This window comes from Gouania willdenowi, chromosome 10 (assembly GCF_900634775.1).
Source record: "Gouania willdenowi chromosome 10, fGouWil2.1, whole genome shotgun sequence".
Classification (NCBI taxonomy): Eukaryota; Metazoa; Chordata; class Actinopteri; order Blenniiformes; family Gobiesocidae; genus Gouania; species Gouania willdenowi.
The window spans coordinates 5,446,695-5,464,936 of record NC_041053.1 but is presented as its reverse complement, the minus strand read 5'-3'; the positions used below and the strand labels follow the sequence as shown (position 1 = coordinate 5,464,936).

Genomic DNA, 18,242 nt, shown 5'->3' with positions numbered 1-18,242 from the left:
TCACAGCAGCTCAGGTATGTGGAGAGCTGAGGAGGCTACGCCCTGGCAAAGCTACAGGTCCAGATGGAGTCTCCCCCAGACTACTGAAGACCTGTGCGCAGGAACTGGGACACCCCCTGCAGCGTATCTTCAACCTGAGCCTGGGACAGGGGAGGGTGCCCCAGCTGTGGAAGACATCCTGCATCATTCCAGTCCCCAAGAAACCACATCCTGGGGAGCCGAACGACTTCAGGCCGGTCGCCCTGACGTCCCACGTGATGAAGACCATGGAACGGCTGCTGCTCCATCACCTGAGGCCACAGACCCACCACGCTCTCGACCCTCTGCAGTTTGCTTACAGGGAGAAGGTTGGAGTAGAGGATGCCATCATCTTCTTGCTTCACCGTTCTCTTTCTCACCTGGACAGAGGCAGTGGTGCTGTGAGGATTACATTTTTGGACTTCTCCAGCGCCTTTAACACCATCCAGCCTCTGCTCCTCAGGCACAAACTGTCAGAGATGGGAGTAGGATCAGACCTGGTGGCATGGATTACAGACTATCTGACTGGCAGACCTCAGTACGTCCGACTGGGGGACTGCAGGTCCGACACTGTTACCAGCAACACTGGAGCACCGCAGGGAACTGTGCTCTCTCCGGTCCTGTTCACCCTGTACACGTCCGACTTCCAGTACAACTCGGAGCTCTGCCACGTGCAGAAGTTCGCGGACGACACAGCCATCGTTGGCTGTATCAAGAGTGGACAGGAGGAGGAATACAGGGAACTGATCCAGGATTTCGTCACGTGGTGCGACTCTAACCACCTGCTCCTCAACGCCACCAAGACCAAGGAGATGGTGGTGGACTTTAGGAGAACCAGGCCGCACCTTGAGCCTGTCAACATCAAAGGTGACTGTGTGGAGGTGGTTCACACTTACAAATACCTGGGAGTGCAGCTGGATGACAAACTGGACTGGACACAGAGGCCCTGTGCAGGAAAGGACAGAGCCGTCTGTACTTCCTCAGAAGGCTGGCGTCCTTCAACATCTGCAAGAAGCTGCTACAGATCTTCTACCAGTCTGTAGTAGCGAGCGCCCTCATGTATGCAGTGGTGTGTTGGGGGGGCAGCCTCAAGAAGAAGGACGCTGGACGCCTGGACAAACTGGTGAGGAAGGCAAGTTCTGTTGTTGGCACAGAGCTGGACAGCCTTACATCTGTGGCAGAGAAACGGACTCTGAACAGGCTACTGTCCATCATAGACAATCCACACCATCCACTGCACAGCGCCATCTCCAGGCAGAGGAGCAGCTTCAGTGACAGACTGCTGTCATTGTCCTGCTCCACTGACAGACTGAGGAAATCGTTCCTCCCCCACGCCATGCGGCTCTTTAACAACTCTGGGGGGGGGCGATAAAATCAACCATAGAACACTGGACTTAATGCTAATCACACCATGCACACTCTGTCACACACGCACTTTATCACACACACACATCTACTGTATCTTGCACACTGTCATCTGCACAACTGCACTTCAACTGGACTGGCACACACTATACTGTATTTCGATATTATACCATTATATTTTACCTTAGTACTTTCTTTGCACTGTTTTAAATTTTTTTCTTAATTTTTAAATTTTTAAATTTCTACATTGTACTTTCCCTGCATGCCCCTGTGTTCCCATACCTGTAAGCTGCTGGAACTGTGAATTTCTCTTGGAGATGAATAAAGTATCTATCTATCTATCTATCTATCTATCTAGAAGACCACACAGACCACCCATACCAAAAATTTCAAAAACATTTTGGCATCTAACTTTCACAATTTAATTCACATCTTCAAAAAATTAATATCCACATGTTTCCTACAAAGAGTCGCATCTACTGACATAGGCCACGCCCACTCCCACAACACATTGCTCTTTGTAAGTCACGACATATCAAAAACCTACTTTTTCAAATTCCTCTTTGGGGTTTTGTCCAATCAGCGTGAAACTTTTCACGTAGAGTCTTCAGTTGGACCTGATCTAAAGTTGATAAAATAATTTTGTTGGCTAAAAATATGCGCGAATACTTACTAAGTAAATTTTTCTAGCTAGCTATAAAAATGCATAACTGTTCCATATCTCGGTCAAAATAAATGCTAACAACCCCAAATCTGAGATCCTTGGTTGGCATGTGACTGTAAGGGTATTTTTATAAATTACGCCACTAGGGGGGCGCTGCAATAATGGAATATTTGTATCTCTTAAATGGCAATACCAATTTTTACCAAATTTGGTGGGTATGACCTTGGGTCCCTCCTGAGGCCATATCTCAAATTTATTCGCGATTGGTCAAAGTGGGCATGGCTTATTACATCATAACATATAAATAAACAAACCCTTATTTCTTCTTAAGTAATATGTTGAGGGCTGTGAAATTTACAGATTAACTATAGAGGAGCACCACAGATCACCCCATACCAAAAAGTGTACCACTAGGTGGCACTATAATGGGTGCAAACACATTTTGGCTTGTCACTTTCACACTTTAAATAACATCTTCCAAAACTTCACATCCACCTGTTCACAGCAAATGGCATGTTGGCCTGTATCCTGACGCCCGCCACAAGCCCGTCATCCTTCATGACGTACTTCCACCGGCTTCGCGAAACCTGGTGGCCGAGTCACGTGGGAAGATTGGCCCCCTTTCATAACTGCTTGCAGTTCTAGTTATTATTATTATTATTATTATTATTATTATTGGGATGGTCAGACTATGAAATCACCACATCATCAATGTAGGTCTCAATATTGTTTAAACACAGAGGTCAACAAAACCAAATTACAGATAATAATCAACAGTATAAAACCAACCCACTGGAATGTATAACAGACCACCAAGAGACGCAAGATGCTCTGAAGGGTATATGTAGGTACTTAGCGAAGCAGTAGAAGTGGTGGTGGCTTGGTACGCCATAAGTCGGGAAGGACCATGGTCTCTCACTTCCTTATTGTCTCCCAACCCAGGGTGGTCGGAGGGGAGGTCTTGCACCTCTTCCCTCTGACGTCTTCGGCGACCAAGGGTAGACTACCTGGTCACCAGGAAACACACTCATGCACACTCATGCAACTGATGCACGGTTGTTCTTGCTGAGTGATGTGGTACCACGTATCGCCTTTGCCGTCCAGTCGGACAGCGTGTGAGGTCCGCTCGGTGACCCTGTAGGGCCCTGTCCAGCAAGGTTCTGGCCACTTCCGTTTCAGGACTTTCAGCATAAGATGTGTAGCTGTTTCGGTCTGCTTGGGGAGCCTGTATGGGAGTCTGTGCCGCCTGCACATGTTGTTTTTTCCCTGTATTAGCTTTCTGTTGGGCCTCTTGTATTTGCATTTTTAATCATTTCATTTCAAGATCTTTCTTTTGCTCCATCTGATGTTGCTGCATGTGGCTACAGAAGTGAGCGTCCCAGCGGGGCTGAGAAGCATCATGTAAATCAGGGTTGGAAAGGATCGCTGTCTTTACTTTGTCAGGTGCATTGCTGATAACAGCTGTTCTATAGGAATGTGTGTGTGGTGACATGTGTGACACTATCTTTTCTCCACTAGATGGAAGCAGAGAGGGCTTTTCATCCTCAGTACTGAGTGGCTGTGTACTGTGTGACGTATGTCCTCCCATCTTCAAACGAACAACACTCACACAGCACTAAACAGAGATCTCAACAATTGATTTTTTATAGGTACCGACTGACCCCGGGCTATTTGGGTCCTTTCTTCCTACCACAATGAAGCTATACTCTTTAGAGTCCTACCTTTGTCCGTATCTTTATTTATTTCAACACTGTGCACTACTTAATACTTGATTTTTTTCTGCACAACATCCAAATTCACACAAAATACTACGACACGATGTCCGAGCCTCCAGGAGCCAAAACAATGAACAACAAAGGTGTTCTTACCAGGGTTACAGGTGGCGGGCCCGCTGGCTGCCTGAGGTCCGGACCGGGTTGGTGTGAAGCCGTCATATCACAATCGGGGTCACCAAATTGTTGGAATATAATCTATTCTTATTCGTGTGTTCGTGAATAGGAAGGATCACAGTTCAAATTCTTACTTGACCTTTTATTTTACCTGTTGTGCAGGAAGTCGTTCAATACGAGATCTCAGGCTAAACCTCACCCTTATAAGAAAAATGCCCAACACCGAGTCTTGAGCAAAATCAAAGAGGAAGAGCCCCGACTTCATGTGCAGGACTAATTCATGCTTTTCACTTACGTCATCTGTTTATCAGTTATTGTGATCGTGTGTAACCTGACTCCAATAACTAATAATCTTTTCAACATGTTATTCAACAACATCACAATGTTACAAAAGACATCTCAAGTAATTCAGAAAGTGAGTTTTTAAGTGTTTACACAAAGATTTCAATAATGCCATATATGGCATTGACCTTGACCATTCCAGAAAAAAAGTGTGTGGCTGCAATAGCTCAGAGTGGAAAATTACAACAAAATGTTGAAACAGGACATGTTTACCTGCTGCACTTGTCTTTGCCTTAAGCAATGGTTTTAGCAATGATTATATGGTTAGATCAACACCCAATTGATTATTGAAAACCTTCACCATGCAACACAATGTGCATGAACCTCTGAAACCTATGAAACCTCAGATACTCTCTGGCTACAGCTGAACAGCCTGAAAAATGTTTTTTAAAAAAAGTGAATGTAACCATGTTGGAAATAAACTGAATAAATAAAAATAAAAAAATAAATCAAGGTAGCACCAGTGCTCCTCAGACTGAATGACATCCTGCAAATAATCCATCCAGGATTATAAAGGCTGAAAGTTTCATGTTATGGTTTGTCAGTGGAATTTATCAATATCTTGTCAGTAAATCAAATTTACTGACAAAACAAGCTGATCTGTTTGGGTCCACCCCTCTGTAAAGGGTAGGATCCTGGTTGGGCAACACTATTGAGTTTACAAAGGCAGAACAGAACTGTGGATGTGTGGTATTTGCCTTTGGAACCAGAATGCAAGGTGAACTTCATGGGCTGTTACGAGGATCCGCCATTTTCTACCATGTGATCAACTTCCTTTCTCAACTTCCTTTTCTCGTCAGAGCCGTTTTTCCCTTTTTCGTTTGGGTTACAGGAAACCAAAAACAAAAAAAATGATTTCAGAATAAAGGTCGAAATTTGTTTCTGTTCATTGTTTCTTGTTTTACTGTAATTGATTAAGACATGAATAAGGACTGTCACATGACCAGGAAGTAAAAGTAAAACTGTCAAATTAAAAGCCCAAGGAAGGAAGCTAGATAGATAGATAGATAGAATCATATAGAATTATATAGAATGAGATAAATAATTAAAATAGATATAGATAGATAGATAGAATTATATAGAATGAGATAAATAATTAAAATAGATATAGATAGATAGATAGATAGATAGATAGATAGATAGATAGATAGATAGATAGATAGATAGATAGAATTATATAGAATTATATAGAATGAGATAAATAATTAAATAGATGTATAAATATTAGATGATAGATAAATAATTAAAATAGATATAGATAGATAGATTGATAGAATTAGATAAATAATTAAATAGATATATAAATATTAGATGATAGATAAATAATTAAAATAGATAGATAAATAGATAGATAGATAGATAGATAGATAGATAGATAGATAGATAGATAGATAGATAGATAGCCATAAATAATTAGATAAATAATTAAACAGATATTTAAATAATTAGACAGATAGATAGAACAAAACATTATTAGATGATATATAGATAAATAGATAGTATATAAATATATAGCACTTATAAGGTTACAAAGTGCTGTACTGAGTGCAAATAGAAAACAAAATTTAAAACATAGACAGAGTAAAAATTGTTCCATAAAATGAACATCAAAAACATTGGTAGAATATATGAAAATTAATAAATAAATACATTAAATTAAAATACAGTCTTTCTGATGGAGTTAAGTTTTAGGAAAGGATCTAAAATCTGGTATAGCGAGTTCGAGTTCCAGAGCTTAGGGGCTCTGAGGGATAAAGCTCAAGATAGATAGATACTGTAGGTAGACAGACACATACATACATACTTAAAAGTCATTTTATGTGTGAAAAGACACATTTAAATGTGATTTTTTTAGATGTTATATCTGAAGCTGTAGTTACTCGTGTATGCCACCAGAGGGAGTATCCCCTTAACTGAGCACTAGTTGTGGTAACATGTGTTAGGTATCTGTGATATTGCACCAGGGTTGGGGTCAATTACAATTTTCAGTTACAATTACTACTTCAATTATCCATGTTCAATTACAATTCAGTTATAATTACGCTGACCAACATTTCAATTACAATTAAATTATGATTATTTTTTTTCACCCTGCTCTCAATTACTAAAAGTTTTAACCATGTCTTAAACCAGCTGTAAACTACACTGAAACAATTATCTGTCATCTAATTTGTTTCTCATCTTGTAATTAATTATCAATTACGCGATTACAATTCTAATTGACTTCAACCCTGTATACCATGTGTCAAACTCAAGGCCTGGGGGCCAAATCTGGCCAATTAGAGCATCCAATTTGGCCCACAGAAGAAAGAGAGAGAAAACATGAATTATTGTTTAAATTAACAAATAATCCAGTTGTAGATATCTCAAATTCACCAGTTTGATGAAACTCTACAAAATGTTTAGGAGCTTTTATTTTTCTTTTGTTTATATCACATGAATTCAGTCATTTTTTAATTGCAAATTGTGGAAAGAACTCAACATTTCCACAAGTCTTGGAATTTCTCACAAACAGTTCACAAAGTTCCTCTAAATTACACAGAAATGGGTCAAATCAATAATTTTCTAAAGTGAATTGAACTGGTATTGAAAACTAGGGCATTATTTTTTTCCTTCTTTTATCTTATTTTTTTTTAATTTTTATTTTGTATTTGTTTATTTTTTTTATACTATTATTATTATTATTATTATTATCATCATCTTGTTATTTGCACATTCTAGTCTAACTACTGTTTATATTTATACTTATGTTTATACTTATTATCATCTCTTCTAGTTGATTGTTTATTATTGAATGTTTCACTATTGGAGAGAGCACAGTGACCGAGTCAAATTCCTCGTGTGTACAACATACACTTGGCCAATAAAGATGATTCTGATTCTGATTCTGATTCTGATAATGATGTTAAAATAGTTCTTTTTTTCCACCTAAAATCTGTGGCCCACTAGAGGTCAAACTGCTCCATATTTGGCCTCTGAACTAAAATGATATAGCATCTGTATTCATTCCAAATATTAACTGTAGGTAACCTCGTAATAATTTGAATTAATACTAATGCTATATCATAAACACCAATATAATGTATCAATGTGTGTAGTTTGCAATAATTCTGTGTGATGTCAAAATGTGCTAAAATGCTTTTGTCTTGTTTTCACTTGTTGTTGATGCTATTTGTATGATTGTAATAATTATTGTATATGGGGTATGTGTCTATAAGCTTTCTTACTTCAGCCTACTGCTTTTGAGCTTTCATTTCTAATGATGTATCTTGTTTTGGTAAAAAAAAAAAAAAAATATGAATGTGAAATAAATAAACTAACTAAACTTCAGTTCCTCATTATCTCGTGACGTCAGTCGTCCGACCAGACTGGGTCGTGACGCACTCAAAACGCACTGGAAGTTGGGGGCCATTCTTCCTCTGTGCGCAAACCCAACTCCATGCCACAAACGCAATGCGCCCCCTTGTGGATAGATGTGGAATAGCTACATAGAAACAGAAACTGCTGTAAAATAAAGGTAAACTAGGGAGAGATAAATATTAGGGGTGTCTGTTTTTTCCAGCTTTAGTGTGTAAATGTATGTAGAATTGCATCTGTACACACTTGACGTCTTTACTGTTAAAATTAGCTCTTCTTAATGTTAGATCTCTTGTTAACAAGTCACTAATAATTAATGATTTTATTTTGACACATCACTTGGACTTTTTATTTCTTAATGAAACATGGTTGAATGATGGTATCAGTAATACTATTCTCAATGAAAGTGCGCCACAAGACTTTATTTATTTAAATAAGTGTCGTACTTGCAGGAAAGGTGGTGGAGTTGCTGCCATTTTTAAATCAATATTTCAGTGCAAAGAAATAACATTTGGTGATTTTATCTCCTTTGAATATATGTCATTCTTACTGAAGGGTGATTCAAGAGTTCTGTTTTTAGTCATTTATAGACCCCCAAAATATTCTGGAGAATTCATGGATGAGTTCGCTGAACTGCTGTCAGTTGTATGCACTGAATACAACTTTTTAATAATAACAGGTGACTTAAATATTTATGTAGACAATAACATGGACAATACTGCCAAAGAACTGTATGCTTTAATGGATACTTTTGGTCTTACACAACATGTGACTGGTCCGACACACACTCAAGGTCACACTTTGGATCTGGTTATCTCTAAAGGTGTTGATATCTCTGCTGTTGATGTAAGAGACTTAGCTCTATCTGATCATTTCTGTGTCTTTTTTGACCTAGAGACTGTAACATCTGTTCCCCCTAGTTATGTGTGTTTAAAGAAAAGGTACATAAATGAGAACACAAGTGCACAGTTTATGGAAGCCATAGCAATGACACCAACATTGAGTGCTGAGACAGTTGATGATCTTCTGGATGAGTATAATAGAAACGTCTGTAATGTCATAGATGTGGTGGCTCCAATCAAAACTAAGAGAAAACCAAACACACAGAAAACACCTTGGAGGAGGACTGAGATAATGCAGAATTTGAAATCTGACTGTAGAAGAGCTGAGCGTAAATGGAGATCAACAAAACTCCAAATTCATCTAGAACTATACAAAATAAGTCTGCGAAAATTCAATGATGGCTTGTTCAAAGCAAGGCAGCAATACTTTTCTGAAATTATTGCCAAAAATGTCAACAACTCTCGCACGTTGTTTTCTGTAATTGAAAAGCTCACAACCCCCCCAGATCAGATAGCCCCTGAATTACTGTCAGCTGGAAAATGCAATGAATTTGCTGTATATTTCAATGAAAAAATACAATCAATAAGGTCAAACATCAGAACAAACCAGCAAAATCACAAAAAGCTTGAACAGCTTCAACCACTGAGGGATGAGTCAATTACAATGTTAGAGTTTATTACAGTGAACCCAAAAACAATAGAGGAGACTGTTCAGCAGCTGAATCCATCAACGTGTTGCCTTGACACAATACCCTCAAACTTCTTTAAAACTGTTGTAAAGTCAATTATCACTGATCTGTGTCAGATAATTAACTGCTCATTCCAATCAGGCACCGTACCAAAATCCATGAAAGTAGCTGCTGTGAAACCGCTGTTAAAAAAGAGAACACTGGATGCCTCTATACTGGCTAACTATAGACCAATCAGCAACCTTCCATTCATGGCCAAGATCATTGAGAAGGTGGTCTTCAACCAACTGAGTCATTTCTTAACATTCAACAAAATATTTGATAAATTTCAGTCAGGTTTTCGTTCTCATCACAGCACTGAAACTGCTCTTATCAAAGTGATCAATGACATAAGGTTGAACACTGATTCAGGAAAAGTATCTGTTCTCATTCTGTTGGATCTAAGTGCTGCATTTGACACTGTAGATCATACAATTTTGTTGCACAGATTGCAAACATGGGTCGGACTAAATGGAAAAGTAATGCAATGGTTTAAGTCATACTTGGAGGAGCGAAGCTATTTTGTAAGCATTGGAAACTTTGAATCTGACAGATTACCAATGTCCTGTGGGGTTCCTCAGGGATCTGTTCTTGGACCCCTTCTGTTTAACCTTTACATGCTTCCTTTAGGACAAATTTACAGAACTGTAAGGTTGATTATCAGAGCTATGCAGATGACACACAACTATATCTATCACTGAACCCAGATGACCATGGTCCCATTGAGGTGTTGTGTGACTGTTTAGAAAAAGTAAACTGCTGGATGAGTGAAAACTTCCTTCAACTAAACCATGACAAGACGGAGGTGATTGTCTTTGGTAACAAGGAAAAGAGGACTGCTGTCAGCAATTATCTTGAGTCTCGATCTTTAAAAGCTAAAGACCAAGTCAAAAACCTTGGTGTTCTGATTGACTCAGATCTTACATTCAGCAGTCAGATCAAATCTATCACAAAAACAGCCTTCTACCACCTAAAGAACATCTCCAGAGTGAAAGGTTTAATGGCTCAGAAAGATCAGGAGAAACTGGTCCATGCTTTTATCTCCAGCAGACTGGACTATTGTAATGGTCTTCTGACAGGAATCCCCCAAAAGAGCATCAAACAGCTACAGCTGGTTCAGAACGCTGCAGCTCGGGTCTTAACCAGAACAAAGAGGTCAGAGCACATTACTCCAGTTTTAATGTCTTTACACTGGCTCCCAGTCAGCCTCAGAATAGACTTTAAAGTTCTGCTGCTGGTGTATAAATCTGTGAATGGGTTTGGTCCAGAATACATCAGTGACATGTTAGTCAGGTATGAACCCAGCAGGTCTCTCAGATCTATGGACACAGGTCAGATAGTGGAGCCCAGAGCTCACAGTAAACATGGTGATGCTGCTTTTAGTTGTTATGCTGCAAAGAAGTGGAACAAACTGCCAGCAGAGCTGAAGTCAGCATCCAATGTGAACATTTTTAAATCAAAGTTAAAGGCACTTTTTTTCTCTACTGCATATGATTGAGAGAGAGATTTTTTGTCATGTTGTTGATGTAATGATGATTTTACTGATGATTTTAATTGATTTTACTGATGATTTTAATTGTTCTTATTGATTTAAATGTTCTTATTGATTTTAAACAATTGAATGTTTTATCATGTAAAGCACATTGAGTTGCCTTGAGTATGAAATGCGCTATATAAATAAATTTGCCTTGCCTTGCCTTGCCTTTTATCTGTCATAGGTATGCAGTAGATTGTTCTGCATGTATACAATTTTTTATTTATTTTTCTGGTAAAGAAATTTATTATTTTTGATATTTTCAAATCGATTCAATGGCATACTCTGTCATAGTGGGATTTTTCAATGAACACCAACACTGAATGTTGACGGTCAGATGAGAAGAAGAGTGCAAATCTAGTATGTTTATGCTCTGCATCATTGTCTATGTAGGTCCCCTGTGTTGTTAATATTCTCCACCCTTTCCTCTGCACACACCCAACACAGCATAACGTGGATGGCTGTTCATCATAGGAATGGGATCCACACAAGGTTCCTGCTGCTTAACAGAAGGTTTTCCTTGCCGCCATGATGAATTCATGTTGGGTGTGGGATACATATGTATGTGTATATACGTATATATGCATATGTGTGTATCCATAAAATGAAGAGTCCGTCCTTAAGACTGCTCTACTGTAAAGTGTCTTGAGATACCATTGGTTATGATTTGGCGCTATACAAATAAAGATTGATTGATTGATTGAATATTATTATTATTATTATTATTAATATGAATAACAATTATACATATCATTTATATAAAGCCTTTCATTGACACTTTAAGCATTTTACACTGCTACCACCCTTTCAAATGTCATTTCTGAACTATGAAATCTATCAGCTTAATTGTAAATGATTGAGTTGCACATTTTCAACCAGTTACTGTGGGTTTGTGTCTCAATCACCTTATTTTTTAATTCAAAGGTAATCTACCCACATGAGAGAAGATCTCAGGCACAATTAAGGAGGTGTACAGAGACCACTAGGTAATTTTTAATATATTTTGTTTTCTGATATTAAATTTTACGAGAACTACAATGTCACAAATCAGTTGTAATAGATGTAAATTGAAGTGGGTGCAATAGCTTAAAAACAAATACATATTCAAGGGCATTTAAGTGAAAGAAGGCATGCAATGCGTCAAGGTGGTGTCCTGGACTTAAAGCTGCAGTTTGTAAGTTTTTTTTGGCATCATTTGGTCAAAAATCCATAATCATCTTTGAGCATGTTGTACTCCAAAGTGTTCAGAGATCGTTCTACAAACACGTGCGCTCCATGAGCTGTTTTGGGCGTTTCTATTGGCTGCTTGACTGAAGTCAGAAGCGCTCAGGGACAATCAGTAGTACACGTTACACGGTAAATCAACCGCTTTTGTTTTGGGTCCTCGTGGATCTCTGGGTCCGCCGCAAACACACTGGCTGCAGAGGGAGAGCGAGAACAGAAAGGACAAATCGTGTGTAAACCTAAGTCTCCAAGCCATCTTCTTTTCATTCTTTTTATTTCTGGTATTGGGCTGCCTCTCCAGCGTCATTTGCCGTCAACGGAACTGTATGTCACGGTCCGGTGTGGGTGTGGACCCAAATGCAAGGAGAGAAGGAGGCAGGATAGATGCATATTATTCCTGGAACCAGTCCATGTTTTTATTCCTCAACGCAAACTCCAAAAACAAACTCAAATCCAAGACAGAGGAGCAGGGACAGGGAGCAAGACCAGACACGAGGAAGGAGACAATGACAGCAAACACATCATTAATGAACCAGCAACCACACTGTGACCAAGCACTCAGTTAAATAGTGGAGGAGGCCTGATTGGGAATGGGCCACACCTGGGTGGAAACACAAGGGAGCTAATCATTCACCAGCCAAGCACACAGACATCACTGGGGGGTGGAGCCACAAACAGGAATCCCTGAAACACAGACAAGAGTTAAACACATGACTAGACTCAAAATAAACAAAGACACAGAATAACTAAACTAACCAACAGAACATGACACCGTTTGTACACGTAACAGCAGTACAAAATATATCAAGGACTGGGGTTAAGGAGTTTTCACCAGTTTTCTTTTATTATGGTTCTTGTCTTCTATCAGTGTTACGTTTAAAGGACAGTTGGTCTGTGGGTGGGTATAATATTCATAATGTTTGTCTACACTGACTTTGTCATTAGGGTCACATTCTGAGGGCTGTTTTTTAAATTAAACTTGGCTCTAAAATGCGAATAAAAAAATAAATAGAAAAAACTACACTTTGGATCACAATATGCTGAAAGATGATTATGGATTTTTGACCAAATGATGAGAAAAAAAACTTACATACTGCAGCTTTAAGTGCTCTGCTTTGTTTAGTTAAAATCTGTTGTATTAGAACGTGAAATATTAATCTGTGCAGATTTGGTTTAGTATTTGTACAAAACTAAATACTCGTTTTTTTTATGTCTTCCTCAGCAGCGTGGAACCAGTGGAAAGACGACAGACCATGTGCTTTGGTCATGTGTTTAAACATGGGTGTTCTCATACAATGGATGTCCAGACATAAAGTGACATGTGTGCTTTCTTTATTCAACAGATCATATGACAGGTTTGACATTAGTAACAAAAGCTCTTACAAATTATTTGATATCTTCGATTTGAATATGCCTGTATGATATCAATTTAAATATGTATTACTTGTAACTTTATTTTGTTAGTTTTTTTTAATAATAAAGAAAATCTGTCACAAAACATTTTTAAACCTCACTACTTGGAGCTGCAGATACAAAAATTAACCATTCTTCAACAAGAACTTTGCATATTTTGATCTTAGACTGAATTTATCCATTATTGTTTTTAAAAAAAAACAGGTAAATGTGTTTCAAATTAACAGTGTGAACAGAAGCTAAATAAGCTTAAAATACTTTAAAGGACTAAAAAATTTCACTTTTCAAATTCATCATCAACAAGAATTATGAAATGCTTAACATGTGCTTAATTTATTTAATTAACTCCCTAATCAGGAGGTGGTTGAAAATAAATGAATAACACATTACAAAAATTATTCTCACTTTGCTTTTATATATAAGTGTAGTTCGTGTTTAGTTTATGGTTAGCATTACCAATATGTGCTCATTAAAACTGCACTGTATTGTGTTACACTATCACACTCAACAATCAACAGGTTCCTCTGAGGAAATAGGCACTTCAGGTACTTAAAATAACTTGAATTTAAAACTTGAAACAAATGTATAATTTGGGTGTGTGTAAGTCAGCCATGTATGTTTGGCTTGGCAGGTGATCCGTAGCACGAGCCTTGTTGTTCTCCATTTATTTAGTATTCTTCTTCTTCTTCTTCTTCTGTGTTGTCTGAAAACAACATTTTAGCCAGAGCCACGACCCCCCAGGTAACCACTGCAGCTACACCGGCCCCAATGGCCACATCTCTATACTGACGCACCTGCAGAGAGAAACAGGAGATATACCAAAATATAATCATCAATAATATCACAAATCGACCAAATATCACATTTCATCATTTCATACTATACGATACGTGATTTTTCCTTTACCTATACTGTATGTGAGGGGTGATATCTGTTACTGACAGCTCTTTGGGCTCTCTTTATTTTCAGACTGCACTAAAATATCCAGGCAAATAAGAAAGTAGAGTTTCTTGTTCAGTTGGTAATAATTACTGGCAAAATTTTACATTTCAGCTTGGATTTTAACCATATAACAATAACAGTTTTTACTGTTCAATTGTGTAATGAGCGGGTGGAGAATCTGTTGTAGAGTTAAAGCTGGGAAAATTGTATGATGTTTGCTTTTATCCAAAGCAAAGAACAACACAAGTAGTCAGGGTTAAATGACTGGCTCAACATCCTACAGTGATGGACCAGGTTGGATTTGAACCAGTGAATGTTAGATTGCAAGCCCGTTTCCTTAACACCAGATTGCTTTAACAGGGGAAATGCAGGTGAGAAGGAATATGTACCCTCAAATGCAGACACTCAGACATTTACATGTCATTTTCTACTGTAAAACAGATAACCTATTGTGCAGCAACTTTAGCAAATAAACAGACGTTAAAATCCTGCGCAAAACCTTGCTTGATTTTTAGCGTAAATACAGGGGAAAAATATTAAATTAATAACAATAGCTGGCACAATTAACAATATTAAAGGGTACCTGTAGTGAAAATGTGTATAGCAAAAAATGTGTTTAAAGTATTACCAATAAACCAAAATATGTTCATCTTTTTATTAAAAAAAAAAAAAAAAAAAAAACACCTAAAAGGACTTTTTAGAATGATTTTATGCCGTCGGGTATAAACTATGGAGAGAGGTTATGATGCACTTACTGTATGTTCATTGGTCCGGCCTGTTGCTTTAAATAAATGGTGCATTGTGGGAGGTAGAGGCGCAACGGGTCAGTTTACATTGTGGGAAATGCAGCCTTATGTAACCTCTACTTTAGGGCCTATGTTACAAACTAGATGACCTCTTATCGCGCTAACTAATTAAGTCAGTGTATGCTGGACAACAAAGCTCGCTAACGTTTTACAGAGCTAAATCACCATGGAAACTTATGCTGAACGACTAGCCTGCTCGCTACCACAATTTTCTCTGGCTAGAAGTCCCACCTCCAATCAGTTCTCTTAGAAAGCGAGCTGTCCAATAAAAGGTGTGAACACGTCACTGTGTGGATCTGATCTGACGCTGACAGGAGAGAGAGAATATTTAGACATTGATGCAATCCTTTCATATACCAATGACGACATCCTTTAGGAAAGATATAGATTTATATCTGATGGACTGATAAAGTAAAATCAATAAAATAAGTCAGCTGATAAAGCCTACGTGCATCGGGCGCTTTCACACTGATGAACTAATGAATTAATTCATGTATTCTGTGGTGATGCAAAGAGCCTCAGCCCTGTAGATAATATAATATATAAATATATTCCACCTTATGATGTAGGCTGATCTGAATGAACGCAGCATCAGAGCCATGAACAAGTCAAAAACAGAAGAGAAACTGTTCAGAATCTATAGACCAACAGAACACTGTTGCCCAGCAACAGCTAACAGGAATCAACAAACGTGTTTCATATCCTGTGCAAAATGACGGCTCCCCATAGTTTATGCCCGAAAGCATAAAATCGTTCTACAAAAGTCCTTTTAATGTTTTTTTTAATAAAAAAGGTGCACATATTTGTTTTAGTGGTAATACATTAAACTATTATTTTGCTATATGCATTTTTACTACAGGTGCCCTTTTTTAGCAGAACTTTGGAAGGTTTAAAAGCCAGTGCTGACATCCAGAGGTGAAAGTAATGGATTACAGGTACTCAAATTACTGTAATTTAGTTGCTTTTATGGGAACACAAAAAAATACAAAAACTAACAACAGGGTTCTCGCCAGTGCTGTTGAGCGTAACGACCCCCGGTGCTGTGATTTTGATCCTCTACGGTCAAATTCAAGGCTCGGGGGCCAAATTTGGCCCTTAAAAGTATCCAATTTGGCCCGCAGGAGAAAGTACAAATGACAAAGAAAATGTAAATTATTGTGTAAATTACCAACTGATCCAGTTGTATTTTAATTTAAAGGGGACATATCATGGTTTTAAATCCTTCCTTTTTACATATAAATCATACAGTTATGGTCTATATAAAGCAGAACTGCAATGTTTGGGTCTGAATTCCTCATTATTATAGCTCCACCCCTTTTCTACCCCTTTTCTGTTGTGCTTCTGAGAGCAACTCGTTTTGGTGCTGTCTCTATAAATGCAAATGAGACACTCCATACCCCGCCCCCTCTCCAGGTTACAGAGGTGACACTCGGTTCAACTCCACCCTGTTCGGCCATTTTTGTAGTTTGATAGAAGAGATACGGCTATGTAGCGACGCATAAACTTTTTATTCAGAGGTTATTTACAAAATGTCAACAACAGAAGACTTGTCCATCCAGCCTTACATGTTTGAGCCAGAGTCTGACCCAGCGGAGCGAGATGAAAATGAAGATGATGAACCTGCAGAACCCTAACAAGTGAGCTAACACAAGCACCGAGCTAACACTAGCGCCAAGCTAACGTCACGAAATGCATTTTAATACAGTCTTTTCAAAGACAAAAACAGCAAAATGAAATGACTAATGAAAACTTTAGACTTAAATTAAATCACGTAGGCCATATCATCAAGGATCTAAAACGAGCACACAGCGCTAACATATGAAGACGGTGCAACTGCTAATGCTAACAAAACAATGACAGGGACGTCTTATCACACTTTTTAGCGTTATTTACAGCTTACCGAAGTGCTCTGTTCGTCGTCTCCAAAGATAGAAGGAATTGAACCCTCAATCAGACAAAGTCTTTCTGTAAATCCTTCTTTATACTGGTGGAGGTTGATGAAGCAGTCATCATTGAAGTGCTTCACACACACAAAAATGATCTTACCCACAGATGTGGGTACATTTCTATAAAAAATAAAACTCAACCAGGCACTTAGAAAAGGTTCTGATGCTGGGAGACGTTGTAATGAAGCGTGTGGTTTACTACATCCAACAACCAAACATTTTGACTTATCCTCTCGTAACTTCTGCATCCTTGAGCTTGGACTACAAAATAAAAGCGAGAAATAAAAATGGCGGATTGCTCGAAGTGTTGGACCTGGAGTTGATGTCCTAATTTGGCAGTTCCGCTGCAAATGCTCTGATGTAATAGTTCAAAAAACATAATAGAGAATAGAAAAATCGAAACAGATTGAAAAATATGAGCAAAATAGAATATAAAGACATCTACGGAGCACCTGAAGAGACTAATTTGATTTTTTCTGTACTTCTAAGCAATCTAAATATACAACAAAATGCATTTAAGGGCTAAAAAAGTGGCTTTAGCATGATATGTCCCCTTTAATAAAACTATTTTCAGGGGCTTGCATTTTTCCTTTGTTGATATCACATGAATGCAGTCATTTTTAATTGCAAATTGTGGAAAGAACTTTTAATAATTCCACAAATCTAAAATAATTTCTCACAAACAATTCCATAAAATTCCTATAAATGACACAAAAAATGGGAACAAGTGAATTTAACTGAAAATGAAAACTAGGGCACAATGATGTTAAAAATGTTATTTTTTTCCCCGCCTATATTCTGTGGCCCACTTGAGATCAAACTGGTCTGTATTTGGCCACTGAACTATAATGAGTTTGACAGCCCTGCCCTATGGTGTGATGTCGCCCTCTACGCTGGTTGAAACACAGTGTAAGGGAGCATCCTCTACTCTACTGTGTGCATCCTCTACTTTGTAACCCATAATGGCAGCATGTCTCATGTCTCTTAAGTGTTTGTCTATGTTTTATTATTTTTAAAAAATATTCCATAGTTCTTTGACAGGATTTTATTGTCTTTTATCCTATTTAAACATGGCAGTCGGTTATATTTCATCTGTGGACAGTGCATATTGGATTTTGAGGTCTTCAATGGAGCTACAGGCCTGAGCCTGCTACTGTGAGCCTTCTTCTGCT

General features: G+C 38.2%; 1 protein-coding gene across 2 annotated transcripts in view; it reads right to left on the bottom strand.

Moving 5' to 3' along the window:
- Positions 1–13,305: 13,305 nt before the first annotated feature.
- The window catches only part of LOC114470527 (retinoic acid receptor responder protein 3-like), a 33,756-nt gene continuing 28,819 nt past the window's right edge, over positions 13,306–18,242 (bottom strand). For both annotated transcript variants that reach the window (XM_028458744.1, XM_028458743.1), the window contains exon 5: positions 13,306–14,170. In XM_028458744.1, the coding sequence (XP_028314545.1) occupies positions 14,045–14,170 (126 nt within the window). In that variant the 3' untranslated portion in view covers positions 13,306–14,044. The remainder of the gene's footprint in view (positions 14,171–18,242) is intronic.